General features: G+C 44.3%; 2 protein-coding genes across 3 annotated transcripts; one reads left to right on the top strand and one right to left on the bottom strand.

The window, feature by feature from the left end:
- Nucleotides 1-385: 385 nt before the first annotated feature.
- Nucleotides 386-6,385, bottom strand: MCAT (malonyl-CoA-acyl carrier protein transacylase). The gene is made up of 4 exons (XM_053387678.1): nucleotides 5,871-6,385; nucleotides 5,092-5,179; nucleotides 2,329-2,546; nucleotides 386-1,173 (listed from the first exon to the last, which is right to left on the bottom strand). The coding sequence occupies exons 1-4, from the start codon at nucleotides 6,333-6,335 to the stop codon at nucleotides 760-762; spliced, it is 1,185 nt and encodes a 394-aa protein (XP_053243653.1). The 5' UTR covers nucleotides 6,336-6,385; the 3' UTR covers nucleotides 386-759.
- A 2,170-nt stretch (nucleotides 6,386-8,555) lies between these two features.
- Nucleotides 8,556-18,989, top strand: TSPO (translocator protein). 2 transcript variants are annotated; one of them, XM_053387666.1, is made up of 4 exons: nucleotides 8,556-8,659; nucleotides 13,626-13,815; nucleotides 17,823-17,961; nucleotides 18,788-18,989. In XM_053387666.1, exons 2-4 carry the CDS (start codon nucleotides 13,628-13,630, stop codon nucleotides 18,959-18,961), a joined length of 501 nt encoding a protein of 166 aa, XP_053243641.1. In that variant the 5' UTR covers nucleotides 8,556-8,659; nucleotides 13,626-13,627; the 3' UTR covers nucleotides 18,962-18,989. The 2 variants fall into 2 exon arrangements, with proteins under 2 accessions (XP_053243641.1, XP_053243642.1); XM_053387667.1 differs by lacking the exon at nucleotides 8,556-8,659 and adding an exon at nucleotides 9,065-9,086.
- Nucleotides 18,990-20,747: the final 1,758 nt, after the last annotated feature.

Below are 20,747 nucleotides of genomic sequence, written 5' to 3'. Positions count from 1 at the left end.
ATATTAAAAGGCACGGCTAACTTCAGCCCATTAATTTCAATGGGTCTATTCTGAGTACCACTCAGTTGTCTACAGCACATGGTCTTTAGAAGAGCCTTTTCTGCATCCAGTCAATAAGACCCAACTCTCCAAAAACCTGTGGCACCCGATTTATAATTTTACTCATGTCCAGAAGGAAAACTGATGAGGTACTTTGCAAAATGGGGACCTTAATAGTGTGAGTGAGTATTCTAAAAAACTAATGGGACATTATGCATAGATAGCATACAATGGGTCACACAATCACTGCATCCAATATATTATCTCAGTGGGGCGAGTTACAGTTACCAATTATACACCAAATGCAGATCTCTCACCCACAATAAATGATTTGTAAAACAAAGAAAAACATTTTAACTTTATTATTATTTCACTGATTCTTAAAAGTTAAAGCAAGACACTGAGCATAAGTCACCACGATTCTTTGGCCAATGCAGGTACTATTGATCAAGCTTATATAAAACAATTCTTTAAAAAGTTTGTAGCAAAGTAATTGATGAGTCATGGTCAAATCTGTTTGTCTGAAGAAGTGAGAGCCAGAGTGGCCTCTGAGGTAACAAGCAATTCTTCTGTGCTAGTTGTGTAGGGAAATAGCAATGGCACAACGGTATACAGCTCCCTCTCCAAAAGACTATGTTGTGTCTTCCTCCAGGGCTTGCATGATTTCATTTTTACCTAACAATAAATCCATTAAAATGAAAACTTTTCCTACAGACATCTCTATGCTTTTTCATCTTCTGAAACATCAATATGTTTATAGAACTTCCAGGCCTTCAAATTGCAGCCTTTTAGGATTGTTCCTAGCTGTTTCCCAGGCCCCACTTCATAAGTATAAGGAAATCCTACTCCTTTTTTCCTTTCATAGATGGCATGCATCGTCTGCTCCCATTTCACTGGTGAAACCAACTGCTTCACTAACAAGCGCTGGATCTGTTTCGGTTCAGTGTATCTCCGGTTTTCCACATTTGAATAGACAGGGATGAGAGGCTTCTGAATATTAATTGAGTTGAGGGCTTCAGACAAAGGTCCCACTGCTGGTTCCATAAGCTGCGTATGAAAAGCACCACTGACTGGCAGCATTTTCACTCTCACAAATGAGTATTTTTTCGAATTTTGCTGCAAAAACTCCAAAGCCTGAAATAAAAACGAAACAGAACACTGAACCACAAAAACAGAGTTACTGCCTTCAATCTAGAACTGCTGTTAATGTCATTTGGCTCTTAGGAAAACCCTATAAATTCATTGTGGCCTACAAGTCAGAGGACGCATGCCTCCAAGAGAAAGAAAATAAAGGACATAAAAAGCATACAACAGAGACTTAAAACTTTATAGGGAAACGTACTGGCTTAGACTTTGCTACCCAAATGTTGGCGGGTGGCTTTTATACCTTAATTGCATTTGTTGCGTTTCCATTTTTGTTTTATACCAAGGGTAGCCAATGTGGTGCTCTCCATATGTTGTTGGAATACATCTCTGATCATCCCTATTGGCCATGCTGCCTGGGGCTGAGGAGAGCTTTGTTCAAAACATTTGGAGAGCACTAGGTTGCTACATGTGCTTTACATCATCACTGCATGTCAGTTAGATCCTGTTGCCCGGTGACAGGCTTCAATTCTAATCCCAATTACAAGCGGCTGCCTTTGATTATTGTTCAGAAACTTCAGAATGTAGCTGCACAGCTGTTGACCAGGGTTAGCAGAACAGCATGCATTGGGAATATTAAGGAGCTCCACCAGTCAGTGCCTATGTTCAATTCAAGGTACTGATGCTTAACTTTAAAGCTAGAAAAACTTAGTCGGATAAACCAGGGAGCCCCTTTCACTATGAGGTCATCTGGCCCTGATATCATCTCTGTCTGAGGAGGGCAGCCCTTTTCCCACTGCAAATGTGCTTGTCTGTAAGACCTGTTTGCCTAAATCTATTGTACTCCCCGCCCTTTAGAAATCAGTGAAAATCTTTTCATTGTTCCTTTGATTTCAAACATTAACTTATTTTTAATGCTGTTCTTCTGCTATTCTCATTACTATTGTTCTTATTATTGTGAAATGGTTTTAAATGTGTTTATTATTATTTTTAAAAATGAAATATATCAATTGATGGCTATTAGTATAGGTACTTTGCATGTAAAAAAAAAGCAGGATAAAAATACAATTCATATAACAAGCAAGCAAACTTCTCCCCTCAAAATACAGAATATGACTAAGTACTACTGTTCTCTTGGCTGTCAGCAGTGCTACTGAAAACCCCGCCAATTTCCAGATATTCAGAACCATTATTTTGAAATAATACCTGCAAATGTCCTGCAATGACTCTGCTGCCTGGAAACAAGTAGTTTGAAACTTCACATACAGGATTTTCAATGCCCAATGACTTGCAATATTCACGAGCTTCCAAGCAAGCAGTGACATAATTTGAATTATGCCGGCCAATAACAGATAACATTCCACTTGGAACAGCTTCCGATGCCTCCTGCATGGCTTCAGCACGCACCTTCACTGCATATAAGGCTAGAGAAAAGAAAGAAACTCTAAGAGGACTTAACTTCAGCATAAGATAAATGGAAGCTACAAAGAAAATTGGCTGTGATTTTACAAACGTAAATGCATGTTTCCATGTAATGATTTCATAGAGAGAGAGGTGAAAACTCTGAAATAATATTGTATTCTGTGATGTAGAGTAGCAGCTTTCAAACTTTTTTACTTCCAGGGAACCCTTTCCATATCAAACTGACCACCACAGTACTTGCATGTGGTGCAGAAGATTCTGGGACCTGTTCCAGAGTGCACAGTCAGTTATAAAGAACACTGGCTAGGCTGCTGTCTGCCATGAACAGAAAGCACACCACGGAACACACCCATGCAGCTGTGTGGTCCTTGTCCACAACTGAAGAACATCTGATACACATCCACAGAGTTCAGGGGTTCCCTAAAACACCACTAATGTAGATTCAAGATGACCAGAACCTAAGTATCCAGGAAAATTAAGCATGAAGGGCTGGCAATTTGGATTCTTGCAACAGGGACTCATATGTATATTTTTTCATGCTTTCACTCTGGTTAACATAGATAGGCTGCATTCACATAACATGCCAAGCCATGCCTAAGGAAATTTAGTCATTTGGACATCACACCAAACTCTCATTTAGCATGGCATAAACAAGTCTAGCCTCCTAGGCTTGTACAGTCCCCACAGCCGAGGAGAGCACTGAAGTGTTCACTTCTGCTTTTATTTAGAGGTGAAACTCGAAAAATAAGAATATCGTGGGAAGGTTCATTTATTTCAGTAATTCAACTTAAAAGGTGAAACTAATATATGAGATAGACTCATGACATGCAAAGCGAGATATGTCAAGCCTTTATTTGTTATAATTGTGATGATTATGGCGTACAGCTGATGAAAACCCCAAATTAACAATCTCAGAAAATTAGAATATTAAATGAAATCAGCAAAACAAGGATTGCAAATAGAGCAATATTGGACCTCTGAGAAGTAGAAGCATGCATATGTAGTCAGTACTTGGTTGGGGCCCCTTTTGCATCAATTACTGCCTCAATGCGGCGTGGCATGGATGCTATCAGCCTGCTGCACTGCTGAGGTGTTATGGAAGACCAGGATGCTTCAATAGCAGCCTTCAGCTCTTCTGCATTGCTCGGTCTCATGTCTTTCATCTTTCTCTTGGCATGAGTCTATCTCATATATTAGTTTCACCTTTTAAGTTGAATTACTGAAATAAATGAACTTTTCCACGATATTCTAATTTTTCGAGTTTCACCCGTAAATGTTGCTTCCCATGTCACCAGAGCTGGGAAAGGAGAGGCACAAAAGCCAGAGAAGCTGGGCTCATGCACGCTATGCTAAAACATAGTTCAGTGTGATGTCCAATGTAGTCTATGCTTCTGCACATCTGAATTAACAAGCCAACAAACAGAAACCACGGTTTGAAGTGAATTTGTCATCCATGGCTTAGCAAGCCTTTTGGGTGTTTGGAAGCTCAAACCATGGTTTCAGTTAATAGAGTTCATACAAGTCATGATTTCGCATAATGCTCAACTAAGCTACTGTCTGCCCCAAACTGTATTTATGTCAACAGAAGCTAGACTTCAGACTAGCTGAAGCAACTTTCCTGCAAGCAATGATATTTAAATTCAGAATCTTACAACTCATTCCCAATATGTCTATGAAGATATTAATACAAGAAATCCTCACATTTTATCCACTGCAAAGTTGGTTATACTTTATACTTTTGTACACATTATATGGACTTGATCTGGATTTCAATTTTACTTACTTATTACTTAAATAGCACAAAGATGTAACACATAAAGTTGAGGAAGAAATAAAATGGCTGGACACTAAGATACCCTTCACTCAGTGGCGGAGGAAGAGGAGTGTGAGGGGAGCGCACCGCCCCCGGCAGCGCGATCCTGGTGGGGTTCCATCGTGGCTGCCTCCCTGCCCGTGCTGGGCACCAGGACCCTGCAGGCGGTGTGCCCCACCCCTGCCTGCACTCCGCCCCCCTCCCGGTGCCAGAGCATGAAGCTCGGCCACTGCCTTCACTAGCAGAGGACCACAAAGAATTGTGTGCCAAGACTAATGCGCCAGAGTCAGCAACACGAGTTGTCTGCTGGCACCTGGGGCGCATGTGCACGTGGGCAGGGGTGGGGTGGTCACCTGGGGTGCATGTGCACGTGGGCAGCCATCACCACTGGAACCAAGCAGGGCCATGCTGTTCTGCCTCCCCACTTGCAAAAGGAGGAGCCCAGCAAAAGAGCCTTGGCATGTGAATCCTACTCCCCCAATGCTGGCCAGGCAGCCATTCAGCAAGGGGGCTGGAGATGCAGCAGTGAGGCTGGGCTCAGGGCCCAGAGACCCCCAGCAGCAGACAGGGCAGGATGGGGATGCCAGGGGGGTGCCTGGTTTGTGCCCCACCCCCAAATGGTGCACCTGGGGCTTCACCCCCCGTGCCATGCCCCCCGGCTACATGCTATCCTTGCATTGCAAAGATTTTAGATAAACATTTAATATGAAAGTGCAAGGGTACTTGCTTGATACCTTCTGCATAGTCTATGGCTCCTGCAAAAACAAGGGCTGCATATTCTCCAATGCTGAATCCAGCAGCTGCCACACAGCTCTCCACCACCTGTAGAAATTTAAGAGGTCTCCAGTAAGTAACAAGTGGAAGTGATCCAGAAACACAGTTCACATAGTGTGAGAAATGCAGGCATCCCTGTGTGCACTGTCAATTGTGGCGCAGCCTGCTTCTTTCTCCTTGGCACAGAGAAAGTGGGCAGAAGAAAGTCTCCCTCCCTTTCTCCTAACATAGAACTCTAGTGAAGCATCCCAGGAAGCTGAACGTTGGGAGAGTTTGGGGCAGACAAAACCCAAGTGCTTCACGTAGTCAAACTACGGCACTCCCTCCTACAGGAGGTGGCGGCCTTTAAAAGAGGATTGGCATGTCCAAAGTCTGGCCCTGGGGCCTAATCCGGCCCGCCGGTTGGTTTAATCCGGCCTCTGGCAGTTTATTTCCGGGGGGGGGGGTTGAAATCTAAGAAAAAGCACAACATCAATCCTTAAAAAAGGTCAATAACTTTGGTCGGCCCTCAGGCATGTTCACTTCATCAAATCTGGCCCTCTTTGAAAAAAGTTTGGACACCCCTGGATTAGACAAATGGAGGTGAGGAGAGGGCAACCCAGTCAGAGGCAGTGGGTGCTTCTGAATGCCTGTTGCTGGAAGCCCTGGGAGATGCTCTAGCTGAGACTCCTGCCTGGCCCCGGGGGCTGGACTAGATGACCCCGGGGTGCCCCCTTCTAAGGCCCTGCCGGCCCCTCACCCTGGGCTGCTCCTGGTGCAGCTTCTCCACGGCGGCCAGGGAGCTGACGAAGACGGCGGGCTGGCTGTGCACGGTGCGCTCCAGCTGGGCGCCGGGCCCTTCGCAGCAGAGGCCGAGCAGGTCGTAGCCCAGGACGCCCTCGGCCACGCGGTACAGCTCCCGCACGTTCGGGTAGCGCAGGAGCCCGCGGCCCATCCCCACGAACTGGCTGCCTTGGCCGGGGAAGAGCAGCACCGAGGCCTCCTCGGGAGCCCGGCGCGCCTTCCCGCCAGGCCCCGACCGCGGCGCCTCGTCCTCCGCCGCCGCCGCGTCCCGCAACAGCCCCGCCGCGCTCGCCGCCTCCCCCGCGCCGGGGGGCCTCGGGGCTCCGCCTCGGCTGAGCCATCGCCGCAGGGCCGGGGAGGGGAGAGCGCGGCCTGCGGAGAGGCCCGGCGGCAGCAGGCGCGGCGCGGCGGAGGTCGCCATGGCAACGGGAGTCTCCTTCCGCGTGCGGGGCTGGAAAGCGAAAAATGGAAGGCCCGGTCCGTTAGCAAAAAGCTTCCCCCGCCGCGGCCTGGAAACCCGAGCCGTAGAAAAGAGGGTTCCACCCCACCCAAGGTCCCCCCTCTCTCTACACGTGCTCATGGGTGTTAGCAGCAAATACAGAGGCACAAATCCACAGACACGTATCTACCACAAAAACACAGAGGCACATGGCACGTATGGCTCTGAGGAGTACATATGTGCCAGGTTGTTGCGTGTGTGTGCTGTGAGTCACAGAATTAAAGAGACACAGACTTTTCTAGATTCGGGTATGTTTAAAGTGTGAAGATGTTAAGGGAGATAGATACACCTTAATCTAATCTTTGGTAGCTGAAGAAGTGTGCATGCACACAGAAGCTTATACCAAGAACAAACTCTAAGGTGCTACTGGACATTTTAAATATTTTTTTATATATATTTTTACCGCGTCAGACCAACATGGCTACCTGAATCTTAATCCAATCTGATAGTCTTTAAGGTTCCACAACTTTTTTTGTTTGTTGCAACATAGACATTTCTAATCCCCATAGACATTCTGGTGGTTAACTTTTGATGTGTGCATTTATTTACCTCTTAAGTTCTCTTAAATTTCACATCTAAAAATGCAATTAGATATACATCTCTGCTTAGAAGTTAAGGCCTGATGAGCTTAGTTTGTGTGTTGAAGTCACCTTTATACTGCTGAAAATAAAAAAAAAATAAAGGGCAACTATAAAACAGGAAAGTTTGTGTTTTTCTTTCAGGACCATACTGTTCAAAATTAGTTTTAGCTTAAATGGTGGGATCAAGAGTGAGGAGTCGTGGGTCCAGATAACCGATTTCCTCCAAACATGCCTGCAGCTGAATTGCCACCATCTTCTCAAGCACCTTGCCCCCCACAGCTGTCACCTGAAGGTCTCCAAGCGACTTACAGCAAAGGAAAATATGCATTGCTTAAAGCCATAGGCTATCACCTGGGAGCCTCTCTCTTTTCTGCTACCTCTGTCTCCCGCATTTGCCTTAAACCTTCAGAATTTCTAGGAGGGCTTTCTTGCAGTTCCTAAAATAAAATAAAATAAAATAAAAAGCACGCATTGGCTCAGCTGTGATGTGGCAGAGAGAGAAGGGAAAAGGCCATTTCCACCAAAGAACCAAGTTTTGAAGCAGTGGTTCTCCAAGGGTGTTGCAGGAGAAAATGGCAAGTGTGGAAGGACAAAGAAACATCTAGACATTTTAGCCTAGTCTTGTATAGGTAAAGGTAAAGGGACCCCTGACCATTAGGTCCAGTCATGGCCGACGAGTTGCAGCGCTCATCTCGCTTTACTGGCCGAGGGAGCCGGCGTACAGCTTCCAGGTCATGTGGCCAGCAGGACTAAGCCGCTTCTGGTGAACCAGAATAGTGCACAGAAATGCCGTATACCTTCCTGCCAGAGCGGTACCTATTTATCTACTTGCACTTGACGTGCTTTCGAACTGCTAGGTGGGCAGGAGCAGGGACCGAGCAACGGGAGCTCACCCCGTCGTGGGTATTCGAACCGCCAACCTTCTCATGGGCAAGCCCTAGGCTCTGTGGTTTAACCCACAGCGCCACCCGCGTCCCTTAGTCTTGTATACTATGCCATCAAAATAATTTTGTTGGACACACAACCAGAAACTGTATCCACGCCTCTTTTTAAGAGCATTGGCTATTCTACAGTTCACGACACATTGTTGCGAGAAGGGATTTTCAAATATGAAAGATCTGAAGAGAAAAAGGAAATGAGACTCTCTTTGTCTCAAAGTAGACCTAATGTCAATGAGATGACCCGGCAAAAGCAAACTCAGGCCTCTCACTGAAGTTTTCAGCCATACTTAAGGCACCTGTATCTGAAGAAGCATCTGAAGAAGTGCGCATGCACACGAAAGCTCATATCAATAACAAACTTAGCTGGTCTCTAAGGTGCTACTGGAAAGATTTTTTTAAAAAAATTTATTTCGATTAAGGCACCTGTGTAAGAGGCTCGTGCATAACAGACGCATTGTGTTATACTTTCTGGCTGCCCCGTAGTCCTATGATGAAATGGTTGCGTTCTGTGTTATAAATGAGGCGCTGCTAGGAGTGGCTTTTTTCTCTTTCCCAAAGCATTTCCAAAGCGCACGGCATCGAGCTGGGCGCGCCCCCTGCTCCCTTCTCCGCCTCCCGCCCGCCCCGTGGGCCGCTCCCTCGCTTCCTTCCCCACAACCCTTTCGCTTTCTCCCAGCAGCGAGGTCGGCGGAGGAAGCAGCGGCAGCAGCAGCAGCAGACGCAGGTACGGGATCTAACGCCTTTGAGAGCGCTTGCTCCAGCAGATGCACACTGAGGACTAGGAGCGTGGGCAGCTTCCTCGGACCTGTAGAGCTGGAAGGGATCCCCCGGTCATCTAGTCCAACCCCCCCTGCAATGCACGAACCTGCCACGTGGGGTTCGAACCCGCGACCTTGCTAAGAGTTTCAAGGTCTCCCGACTGAGCCGTCCTGAACCTCTGCTTAAAAACCTACAGGATCATAGGAAAGGAAAGGAAAGGAAGGGAAGGGGGGGGAGTCCATATAAAGGCAAAGGCACGAGGAGGTTGTGCCCAACTTGGGAAGGGCGTTACCCGCGGCTTGCGAGGAAGGCAGGGGCTCCGCCGAGTCGGGCGCGTATCCCCGATGGTCCTCCTGTTGCCAGAGATATTGTTACCTGGCTGCCCTGAGCAGGTAACGTGGTAACCGCTGAAAGGGCGGCGTGAAATCCTGGCAGCGCATCTCCCGCGGCCCACCTGGGCGATCCCCACCTCCGCGGGCGAGCAAGTTTGTAGAAGTCAGGACTGAAAACGGAAGCTGGAGAGATGGCGCCTGGTCTCCTCAGCTGCCAACATAGAAACTAAACAGGAGAAAGCAGACCCCACAGCTTGCTGCAGAGGATGGGTTGGGGTGCTAGCCCAGCTCCCCCCTTCCAGGCTTCTCCAAAAGAGCAGGGGGTCCTCTTTGTCTAGATAAATCTCTTCCACCCCCTCCTGGAGACTTGGAACCATTTGCCCAATGCCTTGATAAACCACAGCAATTGAATAAAGAGCTGTATTTATAACTTGTTCAAAGTTTTTTTAGGGGGTGGGGGCAGTTACAGCAAAGCAGCCCCCCTTCACCAGCCTGTTCACCCAAAAGTAACTGCCTAGCACCCACGATTTAAATGGGCTACGGTCATTGGGGCTGAATCAATTGCATATTAGGGCTGTTTGGTGATGTGTGCCTTTTCTTGAAAAGTTAACCTTGCTCTGGGTTCTTCTACAGTTCCACACTGGCTCAGAGCATTCAACAGGAGAGAAGCAACTTTATAAATCTGCCTCTCTTGCTGCCTTTTTAAGGCCAGGGCTCTAGAGGCCTTCATAGCTGTGTGTTAATTCAGTGGATGATTTCTTTCAACACTTTGTTTCAGCAGTTGAATTTCTGCATGCCGTTCAGCTTTAAAGACACATGTTAGACAGCAGCTAGCTTCGCAACTAGGAGTCGGTACTTGGCTATAACAAAGCAAGTTTGCAAGCAGGAGTTGTAGGGGTTAAGTGTCTAAAGAAAGCAGAAATCTGACTGGTAGAGCAGGTCCTGATTCTGACATGCTTAACTCCCACACTACCCTGAAGCAGTTTTAAAAAATTTGAATGGAATAGCATGGATTTCAATGATGATTTGCATTGGAGACTGAAAGTTATGACTGCCTGAATTTAATTTACATGAGATTAAATGTTTTGTGATTATCGTTCTGTAGCAACACATTTTACCATCCTTTGGCAAATCTCCATGAAGATTTTTAGGGATGTCACCCTCTTTGGCCGCCATACCTGGCCCTGCTCTTCTCCCTTGGCCAGCATGGAATTCAGCAGATAAAGCTTTTCTTGGCCTGCAGAAAAAGTGCTGAGAAAAATTCACATGTAAAATGTGGAGCTGCTATTAAAGGCCAGAAACAAAAGGAGGCAATCTGTTCACTTGCCCCCTTTTGTTTCTGGTCTTGCCTTTGAGCCCTTAACAGTAGCCTAACTTTCTTCCAATTAAATTGTTAGTTGTTGCAGAAGTACTGCGGCTAAGGGTTTAATAGGGCAAAGACCAAAATATCCTCCCTTATCCGATGAACAGTTAGAACACAGAAATGAACAAAAACAAATGTGAGGACACAAGGGACCAGAAAATGAAGTAATTTATCCTAACTCAGCAGAGTAGAGCTAAGGGGAGAGCGTGCAGTTTTCACTTCCTCAGGTCAGTTGTTGTTGTTAGAATTTATATACTGCCCTATACCTGGAGGTCTCAGGGCAGTTCACAGAGTCTCAGTGACCGGGTGGGGGCACTTCACTTGCTAATTTCTAGCCTGCCAAGCGGCTGTTAAAGGCACATTCTTTTTGTTTTTTTTAATAAATTTTTTATTAATTTTTCAACACATATTAAAAGACAATACAAAACAATACATAAACAAACAAACATATAAACACATATAATTTCTTAACCTTCTTTTCCTTAAGCCTTCTTTCAGCGACTTCCCCATACCTCCTTTTTCTGCATCCCTGTTTTAAATCTTTCCAGCAACCCCTGATTTTAATTACTTATAACACTCCCTTTAAATCCTTTTTCTCATGTCCAGTTGTTTATCGCTGCAATTCTATTTTGCATTACTCAAAACATTTTAACACTCATTAATTTTACAACAGTTCTTAAGATAAACTTTAAATTTCTTCCAATCTTCTTCCACCGTCTCTTTCCCTTGGTCGCGGATTCTGCCGGTCATCTCAGCCAGTCCCATGTAGTCAATCACCTTCGTCTGCCATTCTTCCAGTGTGGGTAGTTCTTGTGTCTTCCAGTACTTTGCTAAAAGTACTCTTGCTGCTGTTGTCGCATACATGAAAAACGTCCTATCTTTCTTTGACACCAATTGGCCTACCATGCCCAGGAGGAAGGCTTCTGGTTTCTTCACAAAAGTGCATTTAAGCACCTTTTTCATTTCATTATAAATCCTTTCCCAGAAAGCCTTAATCTTTGGGCACGTCCACCAAAGGTGATAAAAAGTACCTTCAGTTTCATTACATTTCCAGCATTTGTTATTGGGCAAATGATAAATTTTTGCAAGCTTGACTGGGGTCATGTACCACCTATAAATCATTTTCATAATATTCTCTCTTAAGGCATTACATGCCGTGAACTTTATACTGGTGGTCCATAACTGTTCCCAGTCAGCAAGGCACATTCTTTTTGGGTGGATTCTTAGTCCAGAATGAATTTCCCAACCTGCATAGACTTTCTTTGCTCCTGGATTGGTTAAAGCGTAGCAATTAACCCCTACTATGTCCAGTGAGTGATGCCTATCCAAATTAAGCAGATTCACTGAAATAAATGGATTTGGGTGGCTTGTCAATTGATGTCAGCCAGTCCACTCTGCAAATGAACAACTTTGGGTGGTAACGTTACTTGGGGTGGGGGCTTTTTATTATACCCATTTTCTTCCCGAGCCCCACTTGAGCTAGCTATTACAAAACAGAGTGAATGTGTAAAATGGCTGCAGTTCAGCCACAACCATTACCTGGCGAGATTACATAAAAAGGGTGATAAGTTTTGCAAACATTATGAAACAAGTCCAATTTCACAGGACAACTTGATATGAGTGGAAAGGTCTCTACTTGTTTAACTGATCACGTCTCTTACTTTGGAAGCCACTTTTTTCCTGTTAGGCTTGTTGTAGAAGCATTGTAATAACTTACACAACCTCTGCCCTATTTTACCAAATGTATTATGTAGAGAGTTCAAATTACACTGAAGAGAGGAGGATGGGCGTTTTCCTTTAGCACATTTGCCTCCAGTAGGGAATTAATTTCATTCCCGTGGTTGGCGGCGTCAATATCTTTAAAAACCCCTGTCTCTGATGTTCCTGTGCCTTTCATAGTGAACCTGGATATAGAGAAATGAAACAATCAACATTTTTTCCTGGCATGGAGATAACATGATGGGAAGCATTTACCTTTTGCATGTTGGTCTGCTGCTGGTGTTGTAATAAAAAAAACCCTAATTATTTGCACAAACAACTTATTGACTATGGCAGGAAGGATAACCTAGTGAAGTACAGTGGAATCCTTACCATGTCAACTCGGAAGTATGTCCCATTGAATTCAATGGGGCTTCCTTCCAGGCAAATGGGGTTAGGACTGCTACCATAGAGCATGTCCAGAAATTCAGGTTCATAAAACAGGCAGGTGGAGTATATGTGAACTCTGAGCTTTTTTTACCTTGCTGCACCCAAAAAGAGCCTTTTCTAAGTATGCTAAGCAACAGTTAGAACAATTAATTGGAACAAGTTATACGGGTTTCTGTAACACCTTCCTGTGTCTGATGCTGTTTATAAGGCTTGGCCTCCTCGCAGGTAATGCTTCCATTACCATGTTTGCTGGAATACTTTTCTCCTAGGAAAGTTGCAACTTTACCCTCTTCTTTCCACCTACCATATTTTTCGCTCTATAAGACACACCAGACCACAAGACGCACCTAGTTTTTGGAGGAGGAAAACAAGAAAAAAAATATTCTGAATCTCAGAAGCCAGAACAGCAAGAGAGATTGCTACACAGTGAAAGCAGCAATCCCTCTTGCTGTTCTGGCTTCTGGGATAGCTGTGCAGCCTGCGTTCGCTCCATAAGACGCACACACATTTCCCCTTACTTTTTAGGAGGGAAAAAGTGAGTCTTATAGAGCAAAAAATATGGTAAATCTAATTGAATCCCATTTGCACTTTTAAAAATGCTTAATTGCACACACGCACACACAGATTGGGTAACCACAGGCAGCTCAAGGGGAGAGTAATAGTCCTGCTCTATTCTGCCACACCTGGAATTCTGTGTCCGGTTCATGGGTGCTTTAGTTGAGATTCCTGCATTGCAGGGGGTTGGACTAGATGACCCTAGAGGTCCTGTCCAACTCTACGATTCTATGATTCTACATGTTTGGGACTCACCAATCAAACACTACAGAGTTTTTTGTATGAACTGAAAACACGCAGCACTGTTCAATAGAATCAGTTCCCCACCTTCAGTCTTTGTAAACCATTTGAGGCGGCCAGTTTGTTGCTGCAGCAGGGCAGCAACCCTTCCTTGCTTTTGAACCCTCAGCCACTGGCACGCAAAGGCATATAGGCCCAACTATCACCTTTTCTGCACTGCTAATATTTTGTTGGTATTTGTGAAACTGCACTTTGCAAAGTCAACTCTCACCCAGTTTGCATATTTGTTTCAGAAATGGAAGCGCTTCCCTCGTGGGCTCCTGCTGTTGCTTTCACACTCTTGCCAAACGCCGGGAGCATTTGGGGAGGTAGGATTGTCAAGAAAGAACTGCCCACGTGGTATGAATCACTGGAGAAGCCATCTTGGCGCCCCCCCAACTGGGTTTTCCCACCTGTCTGGGGAGCATTATATTCGTCAATGGGGTATGTAGTCTTATATTTACAATATAGTTGTTTACAGCCTTTAAAAATATGTACACTAAGAAATCTGAACTTGCCTAAGTAAATCCCATCAAGCTCTCTTCTGGTTTTGGATATCTGAAGGGATTACGCCCATATTTTACCCTATGGGCTAGAAAACTTGCTTATTAAAAAGAAAATGAAAGTAGAGATTCTTAGCAACATGAAGTTTCAGAATTTTCATGCTCCTGAAGATTGTGGCAAAAGCTCATTTCCGGGGGTTTTTTAGCACTTGCACAGAGATGTAAAGTTTTGATGTCTGCAATCTAGAACTTAAGGGCACAGGCTGAGGTATGTACAGTAGTGCCCCGCAAGACGAATGCCTCGCAAGACGAAAAACTCGCTAGACGAAAGGGTTTTCCGTTTTTTGAGTCGTTCCGCAAGACGAATTTCCCTATGGGCTTGCTTCACAATACGAAACGTCTTGCGAGTTCTTGCGAGTTTGTTTCCTTTTTCTTAAAGCCGCTAAGCTGCTAATAGCCGTGCTTCGCAAGACGAAAAAACTGCAAGACGAAGAGACTCGCGGAATGGATTAATTTCGTCTTGCGAGGCACCACTGTATCACTTGGTACTAGTCCTATAAATATACGTACCTATAAATAATGGTGGAGCATGCACATTTGCTAGTACAAATGCTGGGGTGGGTGCAGTCGCTCTGTATGACGCTGCCTTAGGCCGAGTGAGGCCATTGCTCCAGGTGCATCAGCATTTGTGTTCACTGACTGCTTTCAAACAGGTCTTTTCCAGCAATACTTGGAAATGCCAGGGATCAAACCTGGGTCCTTTTGTATGCAAAACATCTGCTCTCCTCCAATGCCACATGACAGTCATAAGATAACTTAGTGTGGCATCACTGCTTCACCTTCTGACAGCACCCCTGACATTTGCTTGCAAGAAACAGCTTCCTTCAGAGCTGCAGAGTGTGGCTTGCAGCTGAGAACTTGCTTAGGGAATGGCTGTACAGGAAGTTAGGTAGCCTTGCCCCTCGGTATTTGCATACCCAAGCAATCGTGATAACAATGTTATTTTTTGTACCCTGCCCATCTGACTGGGTTGCCTATTAAAAGCAGGGATTTGAAGCCCTGCCACTGGGACCTAGCTAGCAGGACAGGGAGGGGATCCCGTCTGTTTTGAACAGGTTGCTTCCGCAAAGTGTTTTCCACATTGTTCAGTGCCACCTGGTGGAAGAGAATGCAAAAGCTAGTTTTCACAAGCTAAGATTACACATCTTCTTCTTTGGCAATCACTCATAGCCGAGTAAGATTGTCTTCCATAAACACGGTTTTAACAATGAGTCCATAAGTAACTGTGGAGGCCAGTTCTGGATCCACGTGTCCTTCCACAGTGGGGACATTGGTTTCCGGGCAGGAGTTGATCACGGTGTGGATTTGCCAAGCGTGCCTTCCTCTTAGCACGTTTCTCCCTTGCGTCCTGAGTTCGAGTGTCTTCAAAGCCCATGACACCTTTGGTAAAGGCTGTTCTCCAACTGGAGCGCTCGCAGGCCAGTGTTTCCCAGTTGTCGGTGTTTATACTACATTTTGCCTTGAGACAGTCTTTAAACCTCTTTTGTTGACCACCAGCATTACGCTTTCCATTTTTAAGTTCAGAATAGAGTAGTTGCTTTGGAAGACGATCATCAGGCATCCGCACAACATGACCAGTCCAACGAAGTTGATGTTGAAGAATCATGCGCCAAATGTCGCATGTAATTGTACATTACAGTGGTACCTCGCAAGACGAATGCCTCGCAAGACAAAAAACTCGCTAGACGAAAGGGTTTTTAGTTTTTTGAGCTGCTTCGCAAGACGATTTTCCCTATGGGCTTGCTTCGCAAGACGGAAACATCTTGCAAGTTTGTTTCCTTTTTCTTAACACCGTTAATAGAACGCGGTGTGGTAGCCTTTTTTGAGGTTTTTGAAGACTTTGGTGATTTTTGAAGCTTTTCCAAAACTTTCCCGACACCGTGCTTCGCAAGACGAAAAAAATCGCAAGACGACAAAACTCGCGGAACGAATTAATTTCGTCTTGCGAGGCACCACTGTACACTTAAATGTAAAGGAACAGCCTTGCTGCTTGAACCACCTCATCTTTTAATGTATTCACATTTATTTATTACTTCTCACATATGCAGTGTATTTGACCCTTCCTCTAAGAAACTCGTTTTTATCCTTATCAGAGGAGCCTGGCTGCAAATGTCACTGAGCAAGTTTAAGGGCAAGTAGGAATTTGAGCTTTGGTCTCCTGATTTATGCCAACTGTCTTCACACTCTAGTAAGCAATACCCCCTTGGTTGTGACGCTCCCAGTAACGGAATTTCTATTATCAATTTGTTGAAATGTTTTGGAAAGGTAGCAAGTTATGGTTAATAACGGAAGTTTGGGAAACATACATAGTTATGAAAAACATGGCGACATTAACAATTGTGATGAGTATTCAACTGATTTTGGGGTGGGGTGGGTTATTTAGGATTATTGTTAACAGGTTTGTAAATTTTTTTTTTAAATAAATGTTTATTAAAGTTTTACAAATCAAAAAGTTCATCATTTCACATAGATCATTCCATTAAATAAAGCTCACAGAAAAAACAAAAAAGCAAAAATATATAACAAAAAAAGAAAAAAAGAAAAAAGAAAAATCCACTTTTTTAAAATTACAAAATTCCATACCCCTCTGTCCTGACCTCCTCACATCTCCCTTTTTTGTGTTCCTGTTTATTACAATCAAATTCAGCAAGTTCAAACCCTTATTCAAACCATGCTTAAATTATATTCTTCTAATTATTATGTCCCAAATTTTCATTATTTTAGCCCATTCCTCATCTTATATACTATGACATAATTTTATTCTGTTCATAACCCCCTTCTCCTTTTTAACATTCTTCTTTTCATTCACATTTAACCAAATCCCACAAGCCCTGTTGCCTTCACTTCCCACATCATGTTAACACTCAAACATTTTGCAGTGTTTTTGTAAATAGTCCTTAAACTTTTTCCAGTCCTGTTCCATCAGTTCTTCTCCCTGGTCACGGATTCTGCCAGTCATTTCAGCCATCTCCATGTAGTCGATCACTTGCATCTGCCATTCTTCCACGGTGGGTAGATCTTGTGTCTTCCAATACTTGGCAAGAAGTATTCTTGCTGCTGTTGTTGCATACATAAAAAATGTTCTATCTTTCTTTGGCACCCGTTGGCCAACTATGCCCAAAAGGAAGGCCTCTGGTTTCTTAGGAAAGGTAAATTTAAATACCTTCTTCAGTTCATTATATATCGTTTCCCAGAAAGCCTTAACCCTTGGGCACGTCCACCAAAGGTGAAAGAATGTTCCCTCAGCTTCTTTACATTTCCAGCACTTGTTGTCAGGCAGGTGATAAATTTTTGCAAGCTTGACTGGGGTCATGTACCACCTGTAAATCATTTTCATAATATTCTCCTTTAAGGCAATGCATGCCGTAAACTTCATACCGGTGGTCCACAACTGCTCCCAGTCAGCAAACATAATGTTATGACCTATGTCCTGCGCCCATTTAATCATCGCTGATTTAACCGTTTCATCCTGTGTATTCCATTTTAACAGCAAGTTATACATCTTTGACAAAATCTTAGTTTTTGGTTCTAACAGTTCTGTTTCCAATTTTGATTTCTCCACCTGGAAGCCAATTTTTTTGTCCAAATTGTAGGCCTCTCTTATTTGATAATAATGAAGCCAATCTCGCACTTTGTCTTTTAATTTCTCAAAACTCTGCCAGGTTTGTAAAATTTTATACACTTAATAGTTACAGTAACACTGTGCAATATATAGGCATTGGTGGCTTTGTAGAGAAGAATAAGGAGACTCCAGTGTTCTCTAATGGGTCAGGAACCCTGGCAATGTATGCAAGTATTAGCGTCTCATGACTTTTGCATTATTCTCAGTATGGAGTTTAGGATTTCTGTTAAAGTCCTCATGCACCCAGTCCATTTTCATTCTTTCAGATATGGCTCTTACCTCGTGTGGAGGGAATTAGGAGGCTTCAACGAAAAATCCCTGGTTCCCCTTGGGCTGTACGCAGGAAACCTGGCATTAAATTGGTCATGGGTCCCCATATTCTTCGGAAAGCACCAAACAGGCTGGGTAAGTGGGGCAATGCTCTGTGTCAGTCCATGCCCTTGTGGCTTAGAGCAGTGGTTTGCCAGCTTTCGGCCTTAAGGGAATTCTTTTCAGGCTGGGAAACTTGTATGTGTTGTAGAGTTGTCAGAGGAATGCTTATTTGTTTTTAATTAATTTTAAAGCATTTTTAACTGCTTAATATTTATAAATCGCTAACCAGTATACAAAAATACAATCCAAAAGCAACATTCAACAATAATGGGGTCCAGTTTTATGAGTCACGTGAAGTCTGGCCAGAAATCTGACTTTCAGAGACATCTGAAGTTGCTGACGGATGATCCTTCATGTAGGGCAGAGGGAAGGAGATTCTGCTGTGCAGAGTTCCCACAATAAGGACTTTGGAATGTGAGCAATAATGAGCACAGATCATTGTTGGCATGCTCAACCAAAATCCCTGGAGCTTTGGCCATTTGACTTTTTGCTTTACAAAAGCCCATGGATATCTGGGTATGTTGCTGTTAAAGGGGTCAAGTACTACATTGGGTAAATGCTGTGTAATCAGCACAAAAACAAGGCAAAGGGGTGTGTGGCTGAAGTTGCAGTTCTTTCATAGAATCATAGAATAGAATCATAGAGTTGGAAGAGACCACAAGGGCCATCGAGTCCAACCCCCTGCCAAGCAGGAAACACCATCAGAGCACTCCTGACATATGGTTGTCAAGCCTCTGCTTAAAGACCTCCAAAGAAGGAGACTCCACCACACTCCTTGGCAGCAGGAGCCTCTTTGTAGCCCTCTCTGCTCTAGAACCCCATAAAGCACTCATTTTAACGTCATTCATTTCTTTTTCAGGGGCTGGTGACTATATTGCTCACCACAGGAGCAGCAACAGCTACAACTACTGTCTGGTACCATGTCAACAAAACAGCAGCGTATTTGATGTACCCTTATTTAGCCTGGCTAACTTTTGCCTCTGTGCTGAACTATCGTATCTGGAAAGACAATCGCAATAAGAAACACCTGTAACACACATTTTTCCAGGGCTTTTTTTTTTTTTAAGAAACATTTTCTAAGTTGGATTCCAATTCCACCACCCCAGTGCTTAAACCATATGCTGTCTCAGATTTATTGCTTAATAAATCTTAAACTTCAGAAATGGACCCAGAAATCGTGATTATTAATGTATTTGTAGCCAGGCTGTCCTTAATTTGGGATCTGCACTTGGCAAGATTTGATTTAAAACTGACACACATACGTATGCCTAATTGCTTGCTCATCACAAGAGAGTTTGCAGTCGGATTATGAGCTGTCTTCATTCGGAAAGCACTGTGTTTGGGGCGGCATGCACATTTGACCTGCAGATGCAGCCTTCTGGTAGCCACACGCACTGGTGAACTAGCCTAAAGAATAGCGCTGTAGAAAAGGTCATGGAATTCTTGAGCTTCAAGTTCAAGAAGTTCTTCCTGCTGAGATTTTTATAGCGAAACTATAGACCTTTTCTTTAACTTACCTTTAATAGAAAAATATATTGTGTACAGTGGTGCCTCGCAAGACGAAATTAATCCGTTCTGCGAGTCTCTTCGTCTTGCGGTTTTTTCGTCTTGCGAAGCACGGCTATTAGCAGCTTAGCGGCTATTAACGGCTTAGCGGCTTTAAGAAAAAGGAAACAAACTCGCAAGAACTCGCAAGACGTTTCGCCTTGCGAAGCAAGCCCATAGGGAAATTCGTCTTGCGGAACGACTCAAAAAACGGAAAACCCTTTCGTCTAGCGAGTTTTTCGTCTTGCGAGGCATTCGTCTTGCAGGGCACCACTGTATTTGAGTCTCTCAGCCTACTTAGGAAACCCTTTGGGCTTCCTAAGAGCTGGGTAGAAACTCTTGATGAGACTTGTTGATGCTATAAACAAAGCAGATACCAGCCAGCCAGGCTTGGGTGGAAGGAGCGCATCCAAGCATTAGAAATAGGAGTATGAATGTAAGAACAGACTGGCTGCTGGATCAGCATCCTGTTCTCATGGTGGCCAACCAGATTCCTGTGGGAAGCCTGCAAGCAGGATCTGAGCATGACAGCACTCTTCCCCTCCTGCAGTTTCTTGCAACTGGTATTCAGTAGTGGAGGAAGAAGCTATCCATCAGGAATATGAAGCGATCTAATAGCACCTTATCTGGCAAAAAGAGCGCTGGCAGAAATCAGCATTTGAAAACCTGCAGCTCAGTAACAACCAATCCCTTATATTCCCGTCTAATGCTGCTTCACAGTAAGTGCTCATGCCAGATGTGGCATTTTGCTCATTTTTAGAGATGGACAAACAAGACCAGAGCATAGCAATTTGTCAAGGGGCTGACAGGCAACCTGATTCTGGCCGTACGTAAAACCAGCGAGACAAGACTCAGTTTCAAAGCAAAACTTTTTTACTTTGCTGCCATACTGGAGACCCCACTGTACGGAAGAAAACACTGTATTACGGGGGGACATTTTATCTGGCTGGAGTTGTCCAGCTGGCAGAAGATGGGCTGTGGTAAGCAAGAGATGGAAGTCCGCTTGCTGCTTTAAAACACATGTACTCCTGTCACAACGTGAATTCTTAACAAATATTTTTGAACCACCATCCCTGTTGGCAAAAGCCTGGGATATCGGAAACTTCTCTCCCCAAAGCAGTGCTGCAACTCAAATACATTAAGAGCTCATTAAAAGGGAGGGCAGCAGTCAGGCAAAGAATGAACATGTAAAGGTGATGCTTGCTTCTTTTTTTAAGGTGTGGGTGGAGGCAGGGGGGAAGGCCAGTGGCTGAACCATTTTATTTGCTAGAATA

Source organism: Podarcis raffonei, chromosome 5 (assembly GCF_027172205.1).
Source record: "Podarcis raffonei isolate rPodRaf1 chromosome 5, rPodRaf1.pri, whole genome shotgun sequence".
NCBI classification, from domain to species: domain Eukaryota; kingdom Metazoa; phylum Chordata; class Lepidosauria; order Squamata; family Lacertidae; genus Podarcis; species Podarcis raffonei.
The sequence above is the reverse complement of the archived record's forward strand: the minus strand, read 5'-3'. Positions and strand labels throughout refer to the sequence as shown.